The sequence below is a fragment of the Nannobrachium achirus genome (genome assembly GCF_963921795.1).
Source record: "Nannobrachium achirus genome assembly, chromosome: 1".
NCBI classification, from domain to species: domain Eukaryota; kingdom Metazoa; phylum Chordata; class Actinopteri; order Myctophiformes; family Myctophidae; genus Nannobrachium; species Nannobrachium achirus.
The window spans coordinates 79,899,261-79,918,517 of record NC_137810.1 but is presented as its reverse complement, the minus strand read 5'-3'; the positions used below and the strand labels follow the sequence as shown (position 1 = coordinate 79,918,517).

The 19,257-nt window shown below is 41.9% G+C and overlaps 1 protein-coding gene across 1 annotated transcript in view; it reads right to left on the bottom strand.

The window, feature by feature from the left end:
- The window catches only part of ptprfa (protein tyrosine phosphatase receptor type Fa), a gene marked incomplete at its 5' end in the record, with an annotated part of 370,668 nt that extends 358,701 nt beyond the window's left edge, over positions 1–11,967 (bottom strand). The window contains one exon of the mRNA XM_080720119.1: positions 11,871–11,967. Coding sequence (XP_080576245.1) covers positions 11,871–11,967 — 97 coding nt within the window. The remainder of the gene's footprint in view (positions 1–11,870) is intronic.
- Between the last annotated feature and the right edge of the window lie 7,290 nt (positions 11,968–19,257).

The following is a 19,257-nucleotide window of genomic DNA, read 5'->3' as shown; positions in this document are numbered from 1 at the left end:
TTTATGTTTTGATGGCCAAGGATTACACTGATATCATGTACAGCTTCATAAACTGTCCAGGTGAATAGTTAATGGTTAATTCATTGATGTGAGAATAAGATCCCGGACACTGCTAACTCAGGCTTGGGTGCGGCAAGTTGTGCAGCAAGTAGTTGCTGAGAGCCTCAAAAATGCGTCAAATCACGCATGCAGCGTCCGATTGCTGTGAAAGGCCCAAGAACACGTGGCACCCTTTTCACATTGGCCTATTATAGCGTCACCAGGAGGCAAAAAAAAACTACCTGACGTGCCCAGAGACCTGTTCTCAGAAGAACTCTGCTTCTAGTTTTTCTTTGATTTCTTTTCCCACTTTTCTTGCTTTTCCTGCTTTTTTGCCATTGCTGCTTTCCTACTTTTTCCTGGCTTGACCACTTTATCGTTGTAGTAGTAGTATTGTTTTGTAAGATTGTGAGAGAGACAGACAGACAGACAGACAGACAGACAGACAGACAGACAGACAGACAGACAGACAGACAGACCAGGGGCGTCAAGTATGGCAGGGGTATGCAGCTGCCATACCCTGGGTCCAGGTGGGAAAATAAAAGTTACATTTAAATATAAATCCATGAATATCTCTTTGTCTATCTGTTCTGGTTATTATGTTGTTTAATTACAGTAAAATAACTACAAATGCAAAATTATATATATTATAATTTCCACACTTGTATTCTCCACATCTTGACAAAATGGTATATTCCCAGGTTCCGCTGGTCATCTGCACAGGTGCAATGCATTATTGTTAATTATGGCACGTTTACTAACATGCCAAGTTTAGCTGCACGGTTCCAGGCTGCCAAGAAACCATAGAAACAAATAAAATGTACTTCTTAAAATAAATATCTGTTGCTAAGGTATGGCAAAATGACTGGTGTCAAGACACCAGTCATGTTGCCATACCTTAGCTTTTTCTGAACTGACGCCACTGAGACAGACAGACAAACAGGCAGAGAGGATAAGACACTGATCGACACATCTTTCAGTGTGTTCTAGGTGTTGTAATAACAATCTTGACAGGTTGCTTTCACAAGCATGTGTGTGTGTGCACACCCACCGCCATGAAAACACAATGTGTCTTTTTGTATAGACCCTAAAACCCTCTGCGTAAACCTAACACAAGCTAGCGCTACAAAAAACATTGCATGTGCACATTTTTAATAGACCCTGACGAGTTTAAAAAAACAGACCTGTGAGGCATGCAGGATGATGACAGATGAAAACAGGTACATTATAAACAGTACTCACATGATTTACTTAGGTAAAAGTATCAATACTGAAATTTAGAAATACTCTGTTACAAGTAATGGTTTGGAATTTAGATTTAGGCTGCAGCCACACCGGGGAAATCTCGCTCTTTCGAACGACCGTCAGTTGGACAAAGGAACGTCGGGAGGGTTAGCGACTTACCCCACAGAGTTTGTGTTCAGAGTAAAGGGGAGCACACACTGAACGCGGACGGCTGCGCAGCGTCGCGGTATCGACGGTGGGAAGTGCCGCGCGGTAACCCCAACTGGACGCGGCGCGCTGCCACACAGCACATCCATTTCCCCGGTGGGGAGAACCATGGGAGAACATGTTCAACGTGCGGCAACGCTCGAAAAATAGAACAGCGGCATATCGGCGCGGCAGGCGAGGCGGCAGACCCGCGTCTGCATGCGTCTGTCGCCGCCGGTGTGGGTTAGTTCATTGAAAATAATGGAGCCGTATGTTTTGACGGGGCGCTTCCGCGCCGCCTCCGCGTCCGGTGTGTGTTCCCCTTAAAGGCCCAGTTCAGGGAATTAAGCTATTTCTTTATAGACACATTTTATTTGTAGAATATTCATTTCTGAAACACTGTTAAAAAAATTGGAACTTTATATTGCAGCATTGTGATATAAGACTGCTTTACGTTTTTTAATCATAACTGGGGTGTCATATTTTAATGCTTGTCACCGTGGTGCGCAATCTGCGCATCACGGTGATAGCTATTAATTAATTACATTTGATAGCCTATGAGATCAGTTACTAGGCAAATTCCTCCCTTCTTCCAGCTAGCCTGGTCGCTAACGCTAACGTCCACACTGTTAACTTCCACTGTTGTTGCTGCTGCTGCAGTGCTTCCCCCCCCCCCCCCCCCCCCCACACACACACACACACACACACACACACACACACCCCACACCCCCCACACACAAACACACGCACGCGCGAGTGCATTAATCCATGCGCCTCCACGGAGTTTAGCTGCTGCTAGCCTGCTAGCATTAGCCACGTCCCTCAGTCTCTCTACAGTAGCTAGGTCTCTGTGTGTGTGTGTGTGTGTGTGTGTGTGTGTGTGTCTGTGTGCGCATGCGCGTGCGTGTGCGTGCGTGTGTGTCTGCTGTCTGCACGTCCTGTGACGACGACACGAAACACTGGAGAGTGATATTTTACTTGAGTAAAAGTATCACTACTACTGCAAAAGTTTTCAAATGCATCAAATATTTTGAAAATAGCAGATCTACAAGCTTGACACATTGTGAGCTTTTTTCTTTTCTTTTTTTTAATTTGGAAAAAAATATATATAGCCTACTCAAGTCAAAGTACCTCAAAATTATACTTAATTAGAGTACTTGAGTAAATGTACTTAGTTACTTTTTTGAGTAAAAGTACTTTTTTAACACCCCTGAAAACGGAAGCAGATACTTCCATGAGTGGGCGTGGCTTCATGCTGTACATGGGCCACGCCCCTACAGCCCTTGGCAGAAAGGCCAGAAAAATATGTATTGGATTTCACACATTTTTGAAACATAATTTTTCAAAAATTAATATTTTTTCATCATTCAAATTTTGTCTGTTGGTTAATAATACATTACTCTGTTGTATGACAAACTGGGAATACCCTTGTTATCATCTTTATTTGACTGAACACCCCCTTTAAGGGTTGGAACACGAACGGTTCCAACACCCGAACGGTGTCGAACAGATGACACGTAGTAACAGGGAAATGCTCCCAGCCACACCAAAGTACATATGAGAGCGGATTCCCCATTCCACCAATGCATTTCAATGAGAACGGAGCGTTTTTATTTTGAAGATATCCTCTTCTGGCATGAAACTGCCCCCTTCCCATTGAAATGCATTGGCGGAATGGGGATTTCACTCTCATAGTTATGTTGGTGTGGCTTCAGCCTTGCTTGAAAAAAAGCACAAAAGTATATCAAAATGCTCTTAAAGTACCAAAATGTAAACTACCCATTATGCAGAATATCCCCATTTCACAAGTTCGAAATGTATAAAGAAAATCTTTTAAGATCTATTGTGAGTAGATTGTCTGTTTTTGAATGGCCGAAATATACTTAGGGCTGAAGTGGTTAGTGTATGTGTCTAATAATAATGTGTCAGATAACAGTAGTGGAGTACAAGTACAATATTTGCCTCTGAGCTGTAGTGGAAGTAGAAATAAAAGTACTGAAAACTGGAAATAATACGGTATTCCAGTAATCCAGCATTTGAGTAGACATACTCACTTTACACCACTGATTATAAATCCTTGATGTTTGGCTCTGTGTGCCCAAACAAACAAGGGTGCAAATCCCTAGCCTGAGGCTCTAATACTTACACTGTAACATGTCAGTTTGCAGCAGGGATGTGCAGAGAATGTTAGAGAGGCAGGGGCTGAAATTTCCAAAAAGAGCCTCTAGGTGAAAATATTGAAAATAGTAGACCTCCAAGCTCACAGAGGTCGGCTATTTTCAATACTTGATACCACACTAAACTAAGCATAATCACGTCAATAATGGAGATGTGGTGTACAGCTTGGATTTCTAGAGAGGGCAATTCTTTCAACATAATATGCTGCATTCAAGTTCAGAAGGGTTTGGACAAGGCAATTCTCTTGAATGCTGCCTTCAGGCATGGCATGGAAAGAGGACATTTGCATTTCTGACCATAGTGAAAACTGCATTCATGGTCTGGAGAGGGCACTTTTTATAGACGGGTTAGGGTTAGGATTAGGTAAAAGAGCTCAAGCCCCCTTTGATGTCTATGTGTGCACGTGCCTGGTGTGCAGGTGATTTCATGTTTATAACCCCCGGAGTCCCAAATGTGAGCATGTCCTTAAAGGAATAGTTCACCCAATAGTGTCCACCCTCTAGTACAGTGCTCGTTGCAAGTTGACAATGATGAATGTGCAGATAAAACATATTGAAAATATTGATTTGATGTTCGTTTTTTTGTCTTTTCTTCCATAAATGCCGTAGGATTAGACCACACATGGGCAAATGACTCAACTTGCGACCGGCATTGTCCCGCTTGAGTAAAAGAAAGGTCCATTTGGTTCCATTTGTACAATCTCAGAGTTACAGACCTGTAAGGGTCCATTTGGTTCCATTTGTACACTCTCAGAATTACAGATCATGTAAGGGTCCATTTGGTTCCTTTTGCACACTCTCAGAGTTACAGACCCGTAAGTGTCCATTTGGTTCCATTTGTACACTCAGAATTACAGATCCTGTAAGGGTCCATTTGGTTCCTTTTGTACACTCTCAGAGTTACAGACCTGTAAGTGTCCATTTGGTTCCATTTGTACACTCTCAGAATTACAGATCCTGTAAGGGTCCATTTGGTTCCATTTGTACACTCTCAGAGTTACAGACCTGTAAGTGTCCATTTGGTCCATTTGTACACTCTCAGAATTACAGATCCTGTAAGGGTCCATTTGGTTCCATTTGTACACTCTCAGAGTTACAGAACCGTAAGGGTCCATTGGGTTCCATTTGTACACTCTCAGCACAGACCCAACACAAAAAAAGGAAAAAAAAAACGCTTCACAGAACATAATTTCACAAGACAGAACGTGTTGCATTGCCAGATAAACAGATTGTGTAAATGCATACGACACATTGTGGAGAGTTTGTTATGCTTGTGTTTGGCTGGTGTGAAGCCAGCAGCGTCCCTACAGAGCAGTTTAACTGCTCTGTAGGGACGCTGCCAACATCCCACTGCCGTTGACAACTGTTCAGAAAAAAAAATTGATGAATGGCTTGTACGAGTGATTAAATTGTTCCCCATGCCACAACGTGTGTGTGTGTGTGTGTGTGTGTGTGTGTGTGTGTGTGTGTGTGTGTGTGTGTGTGTGTGTGTGTGTGTGTGTGTGTGTGTGTGTGTGTGTGTGTGTGTGTGTGTGTGTGTGTGTGTGTGTGTGTGTGTGTGTGTGGGCGTGCGTGCGCTAGTACTGGGAAGCAATCGAAAACATTTACTCAAGTAAACACGTACATGCATATCTCTGCTGTCGGGCTGAAACCTCCTAACCCAAAATGTACATTTTCGGGAAAATGAGCTCAAGTGGAATTAGGAGGTTTTTACCGAAGGGCTTTTTACTACTTTTCATTGGTTCAATATAATTTTAACCAACACACAGACGTAAAGGGTGTTCAATAGCACATATTTATGTAAAAAAGACAGGGTCAATCTGGTGGAGTTAGCTGGTTTGGCAGAAAGTGTGGAGTTAGGAGGTTTTGTCCCAAGCACTTTTCACTACTTTGGTTGAATATTATTTTAACCAACACTCAGATGTAAAGGGTTTTCAATAGCCCTGATTTATGCCAAAACCTAAAAATGGAGTTGAGAGGTTTTGGCCAGATAGTGACGATATACAGTATACCATTTATATAGCACTTTTCTGAGCTGATATACCAGTAAGACTCCCTAATCGGGAGATAAGCGACCAACTCCACAAATAGGCCAAAAGTTTGTTTTACCAATTATTACACTCTATGTGAACATTTACATCAACAAATCCCAAGTACTGTTTTTTAGGGGTGCTGAGTGTGGCGCAGCAGCGTGTCATGCATTTTCTGCAGGGCCTTGTCAATGGCTTTGCGTTCTTGCTGCTTTTTGTTGTTGTTGATCCTCTGGAAGCACGCCCACTCGTTTGCGTGCAAATCAGCTGGATAGAGGCACAAGCCTTGCAGGGAGGTAACTCTGGAACAGCCAACGTAAGTGATACCCAAGGAGTGCTCAGAGGTTCCGATGTCAAGGCGCACTGCAACCAACTGTTTACCATAGCAACCATGTTTTTTTACCTTAGCAACCAACTGTTTACCATAGCAACCATGGTTTTTTACCCTAGCAACCAACTGTTTACCCTACTAACCAAACTGTTTACCATAGCAACCATGTTTTTTACCTTAGCAACCAACTGTTTACCCTAGCAACCAACTGTTTACCACAGCAACCATGTTTTTCTTTACCCTAGCAACCAACTGTTTACCCTAGCAACCAATTGTTTACCATAGCAACCATGTTTTCTTACCCTAGCAACCAACTGTTTACCCTAGCAACCAACTGTTTACCATAGCAACCATGTTTTTTACCTTAGCAACCAACTGGTTACCATAGCAACCACTGTTTTAGACCACTGTTTCTTGCCGGTCTTATATAAGGGTCATTTGTGTACGGTGTGATGTCATACTGATGTCAGCAGTGTGATGTCATACTCCAAATCCTAACAGTTTTTCAGAAAACTGTTAGGATTTAGAAGTCATTTGTACAATCGTCTTCAGGACTTAAAGGGGTATTTCACTTTCAAAAAAACTTTGGTCTAATCAGGCTTTTGGGAACACCCAGGACAGTTTTTGAATTTCTTCATTCAGTATCTAGATATTTGATATTCATTTCCCCCAAGTTTCCCCCTTCCAGGACCTTCCTATACAAACCCATTATAACTTCAAACGCCATTTTAACCATGATAGATTCAATTAAAACACCTGTACCTTTTTCTGGTGACCGCTGACACCCTCCGAATATGTGAGCAGGCCGTGTTTTTTCGATAACCTTTTTCATTTATTTTTTTATAATCTTTTATTGTATTTAATAATATTCATTTTTCCAAAAAATGTATAAAAATCAATGAAAAATCGTATCGAAAAAACACGGCCTGCTCACGTATTTGGAGGGTGTCAGGAGTCACCAGAAATAAGTACAGGTGTTTTAATTGAATCTATCATGGTTAAAATGGAGTTTGAAGTTATAATGGGTTTCTATAGGAAGGTCCTGGAAGGGGGAAAATGGGGGGAAATGAATATCAAATATCTAAATACCGAATGAAGAAATTCAAAAACTGTCCTGGGTGTTCCCAAAAGCCTAATTTGACGATAAAATGACAAAACGTTTTTTTTTAAGTGAAATCTCCCTTTAATGGGTTAGATACTTGCCATACACAAACATTGCAATCTGATCAATTTACACTCCAAAGAATAACAGAGACAATTGCACTGCCCTCCCAGGCTATTCTTCCTCCAGCTGAAGTTTAATCTCTCTCTCTCTTTCAATTACTGTAGGCCCATTACATCAGCTCTGCCAGACGCCCCAATCAGCTCGATACAGCTTCATTCAGCAAACCATTTCCCTTGGCCGAACACACTCAGTGATGCATGGCGAGCAAGCTGACCTTTAACCAGATCTATTGAAGTCAACACACAGGAGCGTCACAAGAGGGGGGGAGAGTGGGACTGAGTTACAAGGGCCCAAGGTGGAGGGGGCCTGGAATTATTTTATACTTTAGCTATTGAGAAATAGGAGATATACAAGCTCACAGCGCGGCATCAAGTGCTGTGCTGCGAGTGTGCAAATCGTGTGCAATAATAGGCCTATGTATTTATTAAGCAAACATTTGTAACACAAATTTTGCTTCTGGGGGGTCCCTGGAACTAAATATTTTAAGATGGAGGTCCGTGGCCAAATAAATCATTTTGGGGGTCCTTCACATGAAAAAGTTTGAGCACTACGACATAGAAACCTTAGAAGGATTTGAAATATTCAAAAATATTCAAATATTCAAAAAATAGCAGATCTACAGGCGAGATCTGCCACGCTGTGAGCTTGTATATCTGCTATTTTTCAATAGTTAAAGCACAAAATAATGCGTAATAATGCTTTCCCAGTCTAAATAGGTTTAACCCCCTCCTCCCCCTGTGAAGAACATTCATGGGGGGCCCGCAGTGAATCCCTGTACCCAGGGCCCAGAATTTGGTGCCACACCCCTGACCAATAGGCTCAATGCACAGCAGAAAGAAACCCTCTTCCTTACTTCCTTCACAGGTCTTACAAATTATACCAATTAAAGGGATATTTCACTTTAAAAAAAACTTTTGGCCAACACAGGCCGAAACGTTGTGTTTTATTCCGCTGACTATAATAAATATTTGGGGAGCTTCGAGACGGTGTGCGGTCCTTCACTTCTTTTTTGTTGTCACCTAAACCTAACCTTAACCCAACCCTAACCTCGGTGGGGGTATTTCTGAATGGGGATGTCTGCCCCCTTAGTGGAGCACAGTTTATCTTTTTTTCTTTTTCTTTTTCTAAAGACCAAATGGGCCCATAAGGGTCAATTCCTTGACACTATCATTAACTTAATCTGTATTTTGTTTGAGTGTTGAATGTGTAATGGGCATCAATGGTAATTGGAAACAAGCTCTGGGATTTTTGTGTTAATAAAGTATTCACTCACTCACTCACTCACTCACTCACTCACTCACTCACCCTAACCCTAACTCAGGGGCGTCAATTGGGTATGGCAGGGGTATGCAGCTGCCATACCCTGGGTCCAGGTGGGGAAAATAAAAGTTACTTTTAAATATAAATCCATGAATGTCCCTTTGCCTATCTGTGCTGGTTGTTAAATTACAGTAAAATAACTACAAATGCAAAATGTAACAAAATGGTCACTTTAACAAGGTATTATGATTTTATTCTCCCCATCTTGACAAGACGGTATATTCCCAGGTTCCTTAGGTCAGCTGCACATGTGCAATGCATTATTGTTAATTGTGGCACGTTTACTAACATGCCAAGTTTAGCTGCACTTGAACAACTGTTCCAGGCTGCCATATCCAGCCCAAGAAACCGTAGAAACAGGGGAAAAAATAAAATCTACTTCTTAAAATAAATGTATCGTGCCTGTTGCTAAGGTATGGCAACATGACTGGTGTCCTGTTGCTAAGGTATGGCAACATGTCATGTTGCCATACCTTAGCTTTTTCTGAACTGACACCACTGCCCTCACTCACTCACTCACTCACTCACTCACTCACTCACTCACTGTACATTGGTAATTCACTTTTAATGGATAAGGCCATCTCAACTCTAAGTGCACTGAAGTTACTGAGCCATAAGTCATAAATACAATGTATACAGTGTGAGCTAATCTTGTCTCACAGATGCAGGCTATGACATAGCATGCATTGTCACTGGCATTCTGACTTCATAACCATAATCAAGCTTGCTGTCCAGTTGGGATAAAATACAAATAAATACAAATATCATTCACTTTCAAGCACACACTGTTCTGTTACTACTTTAAAGAGGTGGTGCCATAGTTTTGTACTTTTTCTGTTTTGTATGTGTCTATGGAGTTAACATTACTCTAATAGAACACCAGGTGTGGTTATTGTTACGCATGAGTGCACAGTTGGCTCCAGGGTAAACATTACCATGTTCAGTTCACTCAACTAGTCGTGTGCTTCATTCTTGGATATAACACTTATAATGTGCAAATTTGCCTTCCCTGTGTATTTTTGGTTACTTCCACAAAGCTGAAAGCCTCGGAGTCAAAAGGCCCAAATGAAAAACACTGAGTTAATGACATCATAGAATCCTCCCCTCCCCTTTTAACATACACCCAACACTGTGGGTGTTGCTAACTTCAGCTGGTAATGTAGGGTCCCGACCAAATAATGTATAATGCGCAGCAAGCGTCCTTCTCTTCCCTATACTCGTCAGCCAAGCTGGTCTGTGTCATATATTCTAATTAAGTCCATTGTACTTCCTGCAAGTAGACTTAAAAATAAAACCAGTTGCCTAATCATATAAAGGGAGTGTCTTATTTTGAAATCCACCGTTTCAGAGGAAGTGCTTCTGCTTGTTGTTATTGCTGCGGTGAGAGCATAGAATGTAGAAAATTTGAGAGGAGTCAGCATTGCTTCGGTCTCTCTTTCTCTTTATAGTTTATTGTGTCTCGCGCCTGGAACAACATCTCTCTGTGATACAGTTGTGCTCTGTGTGTATAGTCCTATACAGGAGTGTTGTCAATTAAAATAAGCATGTCGTCATGTAGGCTAACTAGATAACGGTTCATTGCTCTTAAATGTTCAAACCATATTTTATATGGCTCTGTTGATCTACCGGTAAATCAGTGCTGAAACTTTCTCCTCTAATGATTCTGTTTTTGCACAGTTGGAATTGGCTTGACATTTTGTGATTACTTATCTTTCTGACGCTATTGTATATTCGTCCCCTTCTCTTGTATCATATTGAACAATTAATGAGCGACCCGAAAAAGGGGGCCGTAAAAATGTGTACACACACAGGGACAAGCTGTGACATTTCTCATGGTAAACTGCGACCTTCAGTCGCAATCATAATACCTGATCAACATGTCTTAGGTGTAGGGCATTCACGAATAGTGATTTTCAGTATTCGAATTATTCGACCTCAAAGTATTCGAATAGTCGAATATTTGGACTGGCCAAACTGGCCAAGCTGTCAAATATTAAGTAAGCAAGAGGCGAACATTGTGAAAATAGCTGATCTACATGCTCACAACGCCTCGCAACGCAAGGCGTTGTTATCGGCTATTTTAACAATATTTATCTGCGGAACCGAGTCACATTAAATGTAATACCTACAATTCCAAGTGCTTGTCAGGGTGGGGGTCCCCAGTTCAAATATGTTTATTTCGGGGGTTACGGCCTAAAAAGGTTTGAGAAGCCCTGGTATAGAGCATTAACAAATTCATCCACCAGGGGCATTGACAACTCATTCTTATGACTTCCTATCTATAGCCAAGCTTTATAAACTAGGCTATATTATTTTTTTAAAGATAAATAAAAAAATAAGCGAATATTCGACAATGTCAAATAGTGACTTTGATATTCAAATATTTGGTGAATGCTTACTTAGGTGAGAAATAATCATGGCAACCCCATTTATAACAGAGCAGTGCAGCTTTCAAGTACTATAAGTATACACTCTATCCAGCAAAATTGTGGTTTCTCTAAATGCATGGGATCCACTGAGGTAATGGACCATAGCTTCCTTTTGGGCATGCCCTCGCACAGAATGCTAATTCATGCAAATGACTTATTGAAGTATCTCTCTCTCTCTCTCTCTCTCTCTCTCTCTCTCTCTCTCTCTCTCTCTCTCTCTCTCTCTCTCTCGTTATATTATCATTTCATTCAAGCTTTGAATTGATGTACTTTGGATGATGAATTTCTAATTTGTTGAATTCCACAGATACACCAGCCATAAATAACAACACAAACTAAAGCCGGGCTCAGGACTTTCAAAACCTTGAACGATTTGGAAATCTGGTAGCAACACACGCTACCAGACACACGCACGAACGCGCACGAACGCGCACGCACGCACGCACGCACGCACGCACGCACGCACGCACACACACACACACACACACACACACACACACACACACACACACACTATATTTGAACTGAGTACCAAAAAAAGAAATAAAAAATCAAATAATAAAATAACACACACACACACACACACACACACACACACACACACACACACACACACACACACACACACACACACCGACACAAGCACTTTGTAGGAGTTGTAGGAGTTGACTCGGTTCCATAGAACCCTTCTTTTTCACTTTCCTTCTTAAAATTGCTAAATACAAGGCACAAATACTTAGTTTATCCATAGAGATATCCATATATGGGCATGGAAGGGACAAATGGTAAGACAGAATACATGTCCCAACAGATCCCTCGTGACTCGCGCCAGGGAAACCACACTTGCATCTTTCTAGTTCTGTACATGAGATATGATGCTGTACTTACTGTCAGCATGAGTGGGTAGCAGCAGTCTGGTCAGCAGCAGGATAAACAGCGCCCCCCTGGTCAGGGCTGGTAGATGCAGGTTACTGCAGGCGTCCATGCTCTGGCTGTGGACCCGCCTCCTGTGGTCTTGTCACCACCGCTGATTGGCTAAGAGCTCATGAAGTAACAGATTGACACCTGCAAGGAGAAAGAAGATCCGTGTTGAACAGTGCCGTTCTAATGCTCTTGCACATTGAGTCTGTGCTTTTCAGCCCAAAATAATTGCACATTTACTCAACATTGATTGATTGATTGATTGAAGACTTTATTAGAAGTTTGCATAGGAAAAGGTACAGTTTCATGACTGTACAGTTCACTGGTACAAGGTCTACTAAAAGCATGCAACTACTTGCAACCATTATGTCATTATTAGGGCATTAACCAAAAAGTCGGCAAGTCGACTGAGTCGACTTCATTACACAAGTCGACTCCCACCAGAGAAAGTCGAAAGTCGAAGTTGAAAAAAAAAAAATCCTTCGTATTTTTTCTATCATTATTTTCGCTCCATGTGTGCGTCTGTAGCATTCAAACAGTAGGATTGCTTATTGTCAAAGACATAATTATCCGATATTACAGTGCTACATTACATTTGGTATAACACGGTTCTATTGTGAAAATAGCCGATCTACGTGCTTGTGAGCATGTAGATCTGCTATTTTCACAATTTCTGCCTCTATATATTTGACAATTTGGACAATGTTTAATTTGTCATTTTAGAGGTATTAAAAAGTCCTTAAATTGGCACTTTAGAAACGTGAAGATATCCTCTGTACTCAAACTTTATGTTTGGTTTGTTTACAGTTGAGTGAGAACACTGTGTTGCACATTAAGTTCATCATCTGGGGACCCCCCAAAATAATTGGAGGGTCGTGTGTGATGTGATGACGTCATCAAACGATAAAGTCGACTTCAACTCAAGTCGAGTCGACTTGCAAATGTTTTACTATTTTGAACATTTTTAAATATATCAAATAGCTGATCTACAAGCGTACAACATGTCGATGTAGATCGGCTATTTGAAGTATTTCAAAATGTTTTTCAAAATAATAGAAAAAAAGACAAAGAAGTTTAGAGGCATGCAGTGGTGTCAGTTCAGCAAAAGCTAGGGTATGGCAAAGATGGGAGTCCTCATGGATAAGAGGCATTACATTTTGTATAACACGGTTATATTGTGAAAATAGCAGATCTACATGCTCACAACGCCTCGCGCTTGCGAGCCGTTGTGAGCATGTAGATCGGCTATTTTCACAATGTCTAAAAAAAAACGCATTTTGGCAGTTTTTTTACACAGGTTTCTACGGTTTCTTGGGCTGGATATGGCAGTCTGGAACAATTGTTCAAGTGCAGCTAAACTTGGCATGTTAGTAAATGTGCCACAATTAACAATAATGCATTGCACCTTTGCAGCTGACCTGCGGAACCTGGGAATATACCATTGTTAAATTATTAATTAAGTTAAATAAGTATGTATATATATACATCCATAACCAAAATAAGAGACAGAGACCAAAGGACGTATATCTTAGATTGCTGTATTTTAAGAGAGCAGACAAGGAAGACAGACAGTGAGCATACCATCCTAGTGGTAGCTTTCTAAATCTCTCTCTCCCAAAATGGAAGTTTAACATGTATATAAAGAGTACAGTTATAACAGTATAAGTCGTGGGACTCATTGATTGGTTCCCAGATCATAACAAGGAAGACAGTGACACGTAGTGTTGGTAATTTTCCACTAGTGACATACAGTATAAACCAAAACATGATTACAGTCATGGCAACCAAAGTTACTATGACCTGCAATCTATTAGCCTGAGCCTACAGTATCCGACCAAAATGTGGTCTCTATACTGTAAGTTCAGTTCATAATATATCCTATATGGTCATATGAGCTTCATACACAAATCACAGAATTATGTATCATAATTCTACCTAACAATCATTTTGTCAAGATGGAGAGAATACAAGTGTGGAGAATATAATTATAATACCTTGTTAAAGTGACCATTTTGTTACATTTTGCATTTGTAGTTATTTTACTGTAATTTAACAACATAATAACCAGCGCAGATAGACAAAGAGATATTCATGGATTTATATTTAAAATAAACTTTTATTTTCCCCCCTGGACCCAGGGTATGGCAGCTGCATACCCCTGCCATACCCAATTGACGCCCCTGGAGGCATGGAGGAAAATATAGCTGCCTGGTCTCTTATCCCTGCGTGGGAAAGTACAGTACATTCATTCTGCCATGTCTGGTAAAGGCCTTTTGTTACAATGTTAGAAAGCCTCACTTTCTCCTCTCTGAGCCTGAAGTCCAGGGCAGATAACACACGCACGCACACACGCACGCACGCACGCACACATATGCACACCAGGGAAGTGCCGAGAATGTTTGAGGCCTTTTGGTGAAAATATTGAGAATAGCAGCTATTTTCGGTGGGTGATGCCACACTGAACTAAACATAATCAACGGAGAGGACAATTCTTTCAACATAAGATGCTGCATTCAAGTTCAGGAGGGTTTGGACATGGCAGTTCTCTTGAATGCTGCCTTCAGGTATGGCATGGAAAGAGGGGGGCATTTTGCATTTCTTTCACCATAGTAAAAACTGCATTCATGGTCTGGAGAGGACACTTTTTTTACAGCCTGATTAAAGGGCAGGGGCTCAAGCCCCTTTTGATGTCTATATGTGCACGTGCCTGACGCACACGCACATGCACGCGCACAGGGATGAAGTCATTCATTCAGAGAGAGCATGGAGGAAGGGGGCAGGGGGGAAGAGGGAGACAATGTGCAGGATGGACTTCCATGAGACCAGGGGCGTCTATTGGGTATGGCAGGGGTATGCAGCTGCCATACCCTGGGTCCAGGGGGAAAAATAAAAGTTACTTTTAAATATAAATCCATGAATGTATCTTTGTCTATCTGTTCTGGTTATTATGTTGTTAAATTAAAGTAAAATAACTACAAATGCAAAATTTAACAAAATGGTCACTTTAACAAGGTATTATAATTATATTCTCCACACTTTTATTCTCCCCAACTTGACAGAATGGTATATTCCCAGGTTCCACAGGTCAGCTGTACAGGTGCAATGCATTATTGTTAATTGTGGCATGTTTACTAACATGCCAAGTTTAGCTGCACTTGAACAACCGTTCCAGGCTGCCATATCCAGCCCAAGAAACCGTAGAAACAGGGGGAAAAAATGTATGTACTTCTTAAAATAAATGTATCATGCCTGTTGCTAAGGTATGGCAACATGACTGGTGCTTCGAGCGCGTGCAAGACACCAGTCATGTTGCCATACCTTAGCTTTTTCTGAACTGATACCACTGCGGAGCTGTGTGTTCTGACACAACCCCAAGGCACAAGCCGACATAATTCAGAATGAATGGAAGTGTGTGAGTGTGGCCGCTTGACAGTTTGTGTAATGGGAATCCTGAAGCTAAGAGCCGGACTCGCACTCGATGTCTATCCACTGAGCGAGTATTGTTTCCGTACACGATGACTTGTAAAGGCCCTATCATTGTGACCGTAGGTCGCATTTACTATCAAACCCTGCACAAAGTGTAAGTCCGTCTGTCTGTCACACCTCACACGTCACACTCTTGCCCTGCTCATATCTCCGCAACCGTTGCCCCGATCCATGCCAAATTTTGCACACACCTTCCTTACCTGCCAAACTACAACCTCCAAGGAGCTCCAGGGACCCCCAGGTCCCTTGGGGACCCCCAGATGGAAAAAATTACCAAATGTGCTAAACTGACCAAATGACCACCCCCACGGGGCTGCTCACGGGGAATTCCCGGGGACCACCCACTCCTGGTGCTCCAGAACGGATGCAAAAGTGGTGGCGCCCCAGTGGAGGACCCCCTACACTGCAGCTCACATAAAATGCCGTAACTCCGGCTAGGAGCGACCGGGACAGCCGGGGCCCGTACCTATTCGCCCGCCTTGCCGGCGCGGAGACCCCACCCCTCATTTCTCACATGGCCCTCTTCTAGCGCCACCATGAGGCAGATTCTTGCAAAACACATTTTTGGACACTGCTCCTACAATTTTTGCCCTAAAATCACGCAAATCGGTACACAGTATGTCTACACTCATCCCATCAACATGAATCTCTCCCATATAGCGCCACCTCCAGGCCGATTTTTAAAAACACATTTTTGGACACTGCTCCTACAGATTTTGCCCTAAAATCACGAAAATCACTACACAGTATGTCTACACTCATGTCATCAACATGGATCAGGAAGATTTTGGCAAAACACATTTTTGCCCTATTTGTGGAGATAAGTGACCTACGGTCGCTTATCTCCCGATTAGGGAGTGTTACTGGTAGTACAGTCTGTGGTGATAAGCTATCACCGCGGTGTAGTCTTTTAAAGTCAGAAAACTGCGAACCCGACATCTCTCCTCGGTTTTTACCCTCAGACATCTCCCCATCATCCCGTTCACTGATTGGTCGATCTTGACCAATCAGCAGTGTGCCCCCTGGTTTCAGAGGCACAATGGCGCAGTGATAGGACTTCACCACGAGTCCGTAACTATGATAGCCTCCACTTGTTTTCTCATTCTTAGGTGATAGCTTATCACCTAAAAGTTGAGGGGAAAGCTCTTCACCTCGGACTATGTTTTTGGTGGAGATGACGGAGGCACGCCGTCTCAAACGGACTTGAGCCACCGCCGAGCGAGCCAAGTCGAGCAGGTCGCCGTGTCGAGTGTTGCGAAGTCCGCTTGAGCCGACTCAGTGCCGTCCGAGTTATGTCACGATGGGAACAGAATTGTAAATCTTTCGGCACCTCTGCACCGTCTAAGTGAACATATAGCGCTCCCTATATGTCTGGTTCGGTCAATCACAAGCCGCGGCCGACAAGGCATCGTGTACAGAACAATTATCACTTCTAGTGCTGGGGAAAGCATATCAAGAGGTGTAACGATCAGGGGCGTCACAGGGGGGGGGGGGGGGGGGGGGGGACTGGGACTGAGTTACTAGGGCCCATGGTGGAGGAACCTTAATTATTTTATACTTTAGTAATTGGAAAATTGCAGATATACAAGCTCACAGCGTGGCACCAAGTGAGAACATTTGTTAATCAAATGTTGCTTCTAGGGGTCCCTGGAACTAAATATTTTGGGGGTCCTTCACATGAATAAGTTTGACCACCACTGACATAGGTCTTTCAAAAAACTTTAGAAGGATTTAGAAGACATTTATAGAATCGTGTCAAAAATATTCAAAGACAAATTTTCATTATTTAAAAAATAGCAGATCTGCTATTTTTCAATAGTTAAAGCACTAGGCAACGAGGTCTTATGCACACCTGATATAGACTTAGAGACGGGTGCGTAGGCAGGGTTCAATGTATACTTTCAATCATGCACCAGTAGCACATATGACCCGCACACCATCTTACACTTAGCCAAAACACTCCTTTTTATTTAATGATAATGCAACGTTTCGGTCAACGACCTTCTTCAGGCATATCTGCTCACACATTGTAGCAGGACAGCTAAATACACACACAGAGATCTATACAACCAATCACAGTCTCCCTCATTACAGAGATGAGTGATGACAAGATCACTTTAACTTAATGATCGCCACCTGTTGAGGCTCATCTCTGTAATGAGGGAGACTGTGATTGGTTGTATAGATCTCTGTGTGTGTATTTAGCTGTCCTGCTACAATGTGTGAGCAGATATGCCTGAAGAAGGTCGTTGACCGAAACGTTGCATTATCATTAAATAAAAAGGAGTGTTTTGGCTAAGTGTAAGATGGTGTGCGGGTCATATGTGCTACTGGTGCATGATTGAAAATAGTTAAAGCACAAAATAATGTGTAATAATGCATTCCTAATGGGTTAAACCCCTTCCCCCTCATGGAGGCCCCGCAGTGAATCCTTGTACCCAGTGGGACACCCCTGTTATAGTAACCACTGAATCTTATCTTATCGCCATGAAAGAACCAATATAGTGATGCATATTGTATCGCTGTTCAAATGTATCGTTACACGCCTAAATGCAGGGTTCGAATTAAGGGGGGGCCAATGGGGGCTTGGCACCCATAGATAAAGTCTGGGCCCCCATAGTCAAAAACCCCTATGGGGTCTCAAGCTTTTATCTGAGTACTACTTTTTTTCTTTTCTTTTTTTTTCGATATTGGACTGACAGTCCCACATGTTATCATACCTAAATGTCCAAATAGATAAACGTAATCCCACCTGAAAGATGCAGCTGTGATCAATACACCAACGACCAATTTATTCTGCAACGGTTGCGCACTGTATATCCCCATCGCGATCCCATATTCAATCTACAAACTCACAAGGCGGCGTGCCGCACCGCGTTGTGAGCTCAAGATCTGCAAAGTGATTTAGGCTATTGTATGTGTTGTATCCTACATCTCGCTGCAGAGAATGCATTAATAATTATGAGAATAAAAGTAGGCTATATGTAATCATTCAAATTATAATTATTATAGGCTCCACTAAATGGTCAGTCCTATGTAGGCCTATTTGTAAATGTAAAGGGGGGGAAACAGCTTGTTTACAGTTCACCATTGCTACTCTTATATTAGATTGTATTTATTTTTATTCTCTGTATCACAATGCAATGTCTTTGTAAAGCAGTCAGTCTTGCAGTTCCCTAACATTGTTTAACTATGAGTTAATTCAATTAGCCTTTCATTATAGCCACCCGAAAATAATATTGTGAAAGGAAAAACATGATTTAGTACAGGAAACCCGTTTTAGGCGACTTTATACCTGAAAATATCATTTTTAGCCGACTTTATACCCAAAAATACCAGAATTTTCGGCTGGCGCTATGCGCCAGCGAGATGTCACCCAATTGTGACGGCCCCCATACAGTAGCTCTCTGGGTATAATTCAAACCCTGCCTAAATGTGTCCCTTTAAAGGCAGTGGTGGAAAGTAACTACATTGAGTCAAGTACTGTACACATCTGAGTATTGACTATATACATCTGGAGTATTTTACATTTTCAGTACTTCTAATCCACTACTGTCTCGGACAGGGGCGTCAATTGGGTTATGGCAGGGGTATGTATGCAGCTGCCATACCCTGGGTCCAGGGGGGGAAATAAAAGTTACTTTTAAATATAAATCCACAAATGTCTCTTTGTCTATCTGTTCTGTTATTATGTTGTTAAACTACAGTAAAATGCAAAATTTAACAAAATGGTCACTTTAACAAGGTATTATAATTATATTCTCCCCATCTTGACAAAATGGTATATTCCCAGGTTCCGCAGGTCAGCTGCACAGGTGCTATGCATTATTGTTAATTGTGGCACGTTTACTAACATGCCAAGTTTAGC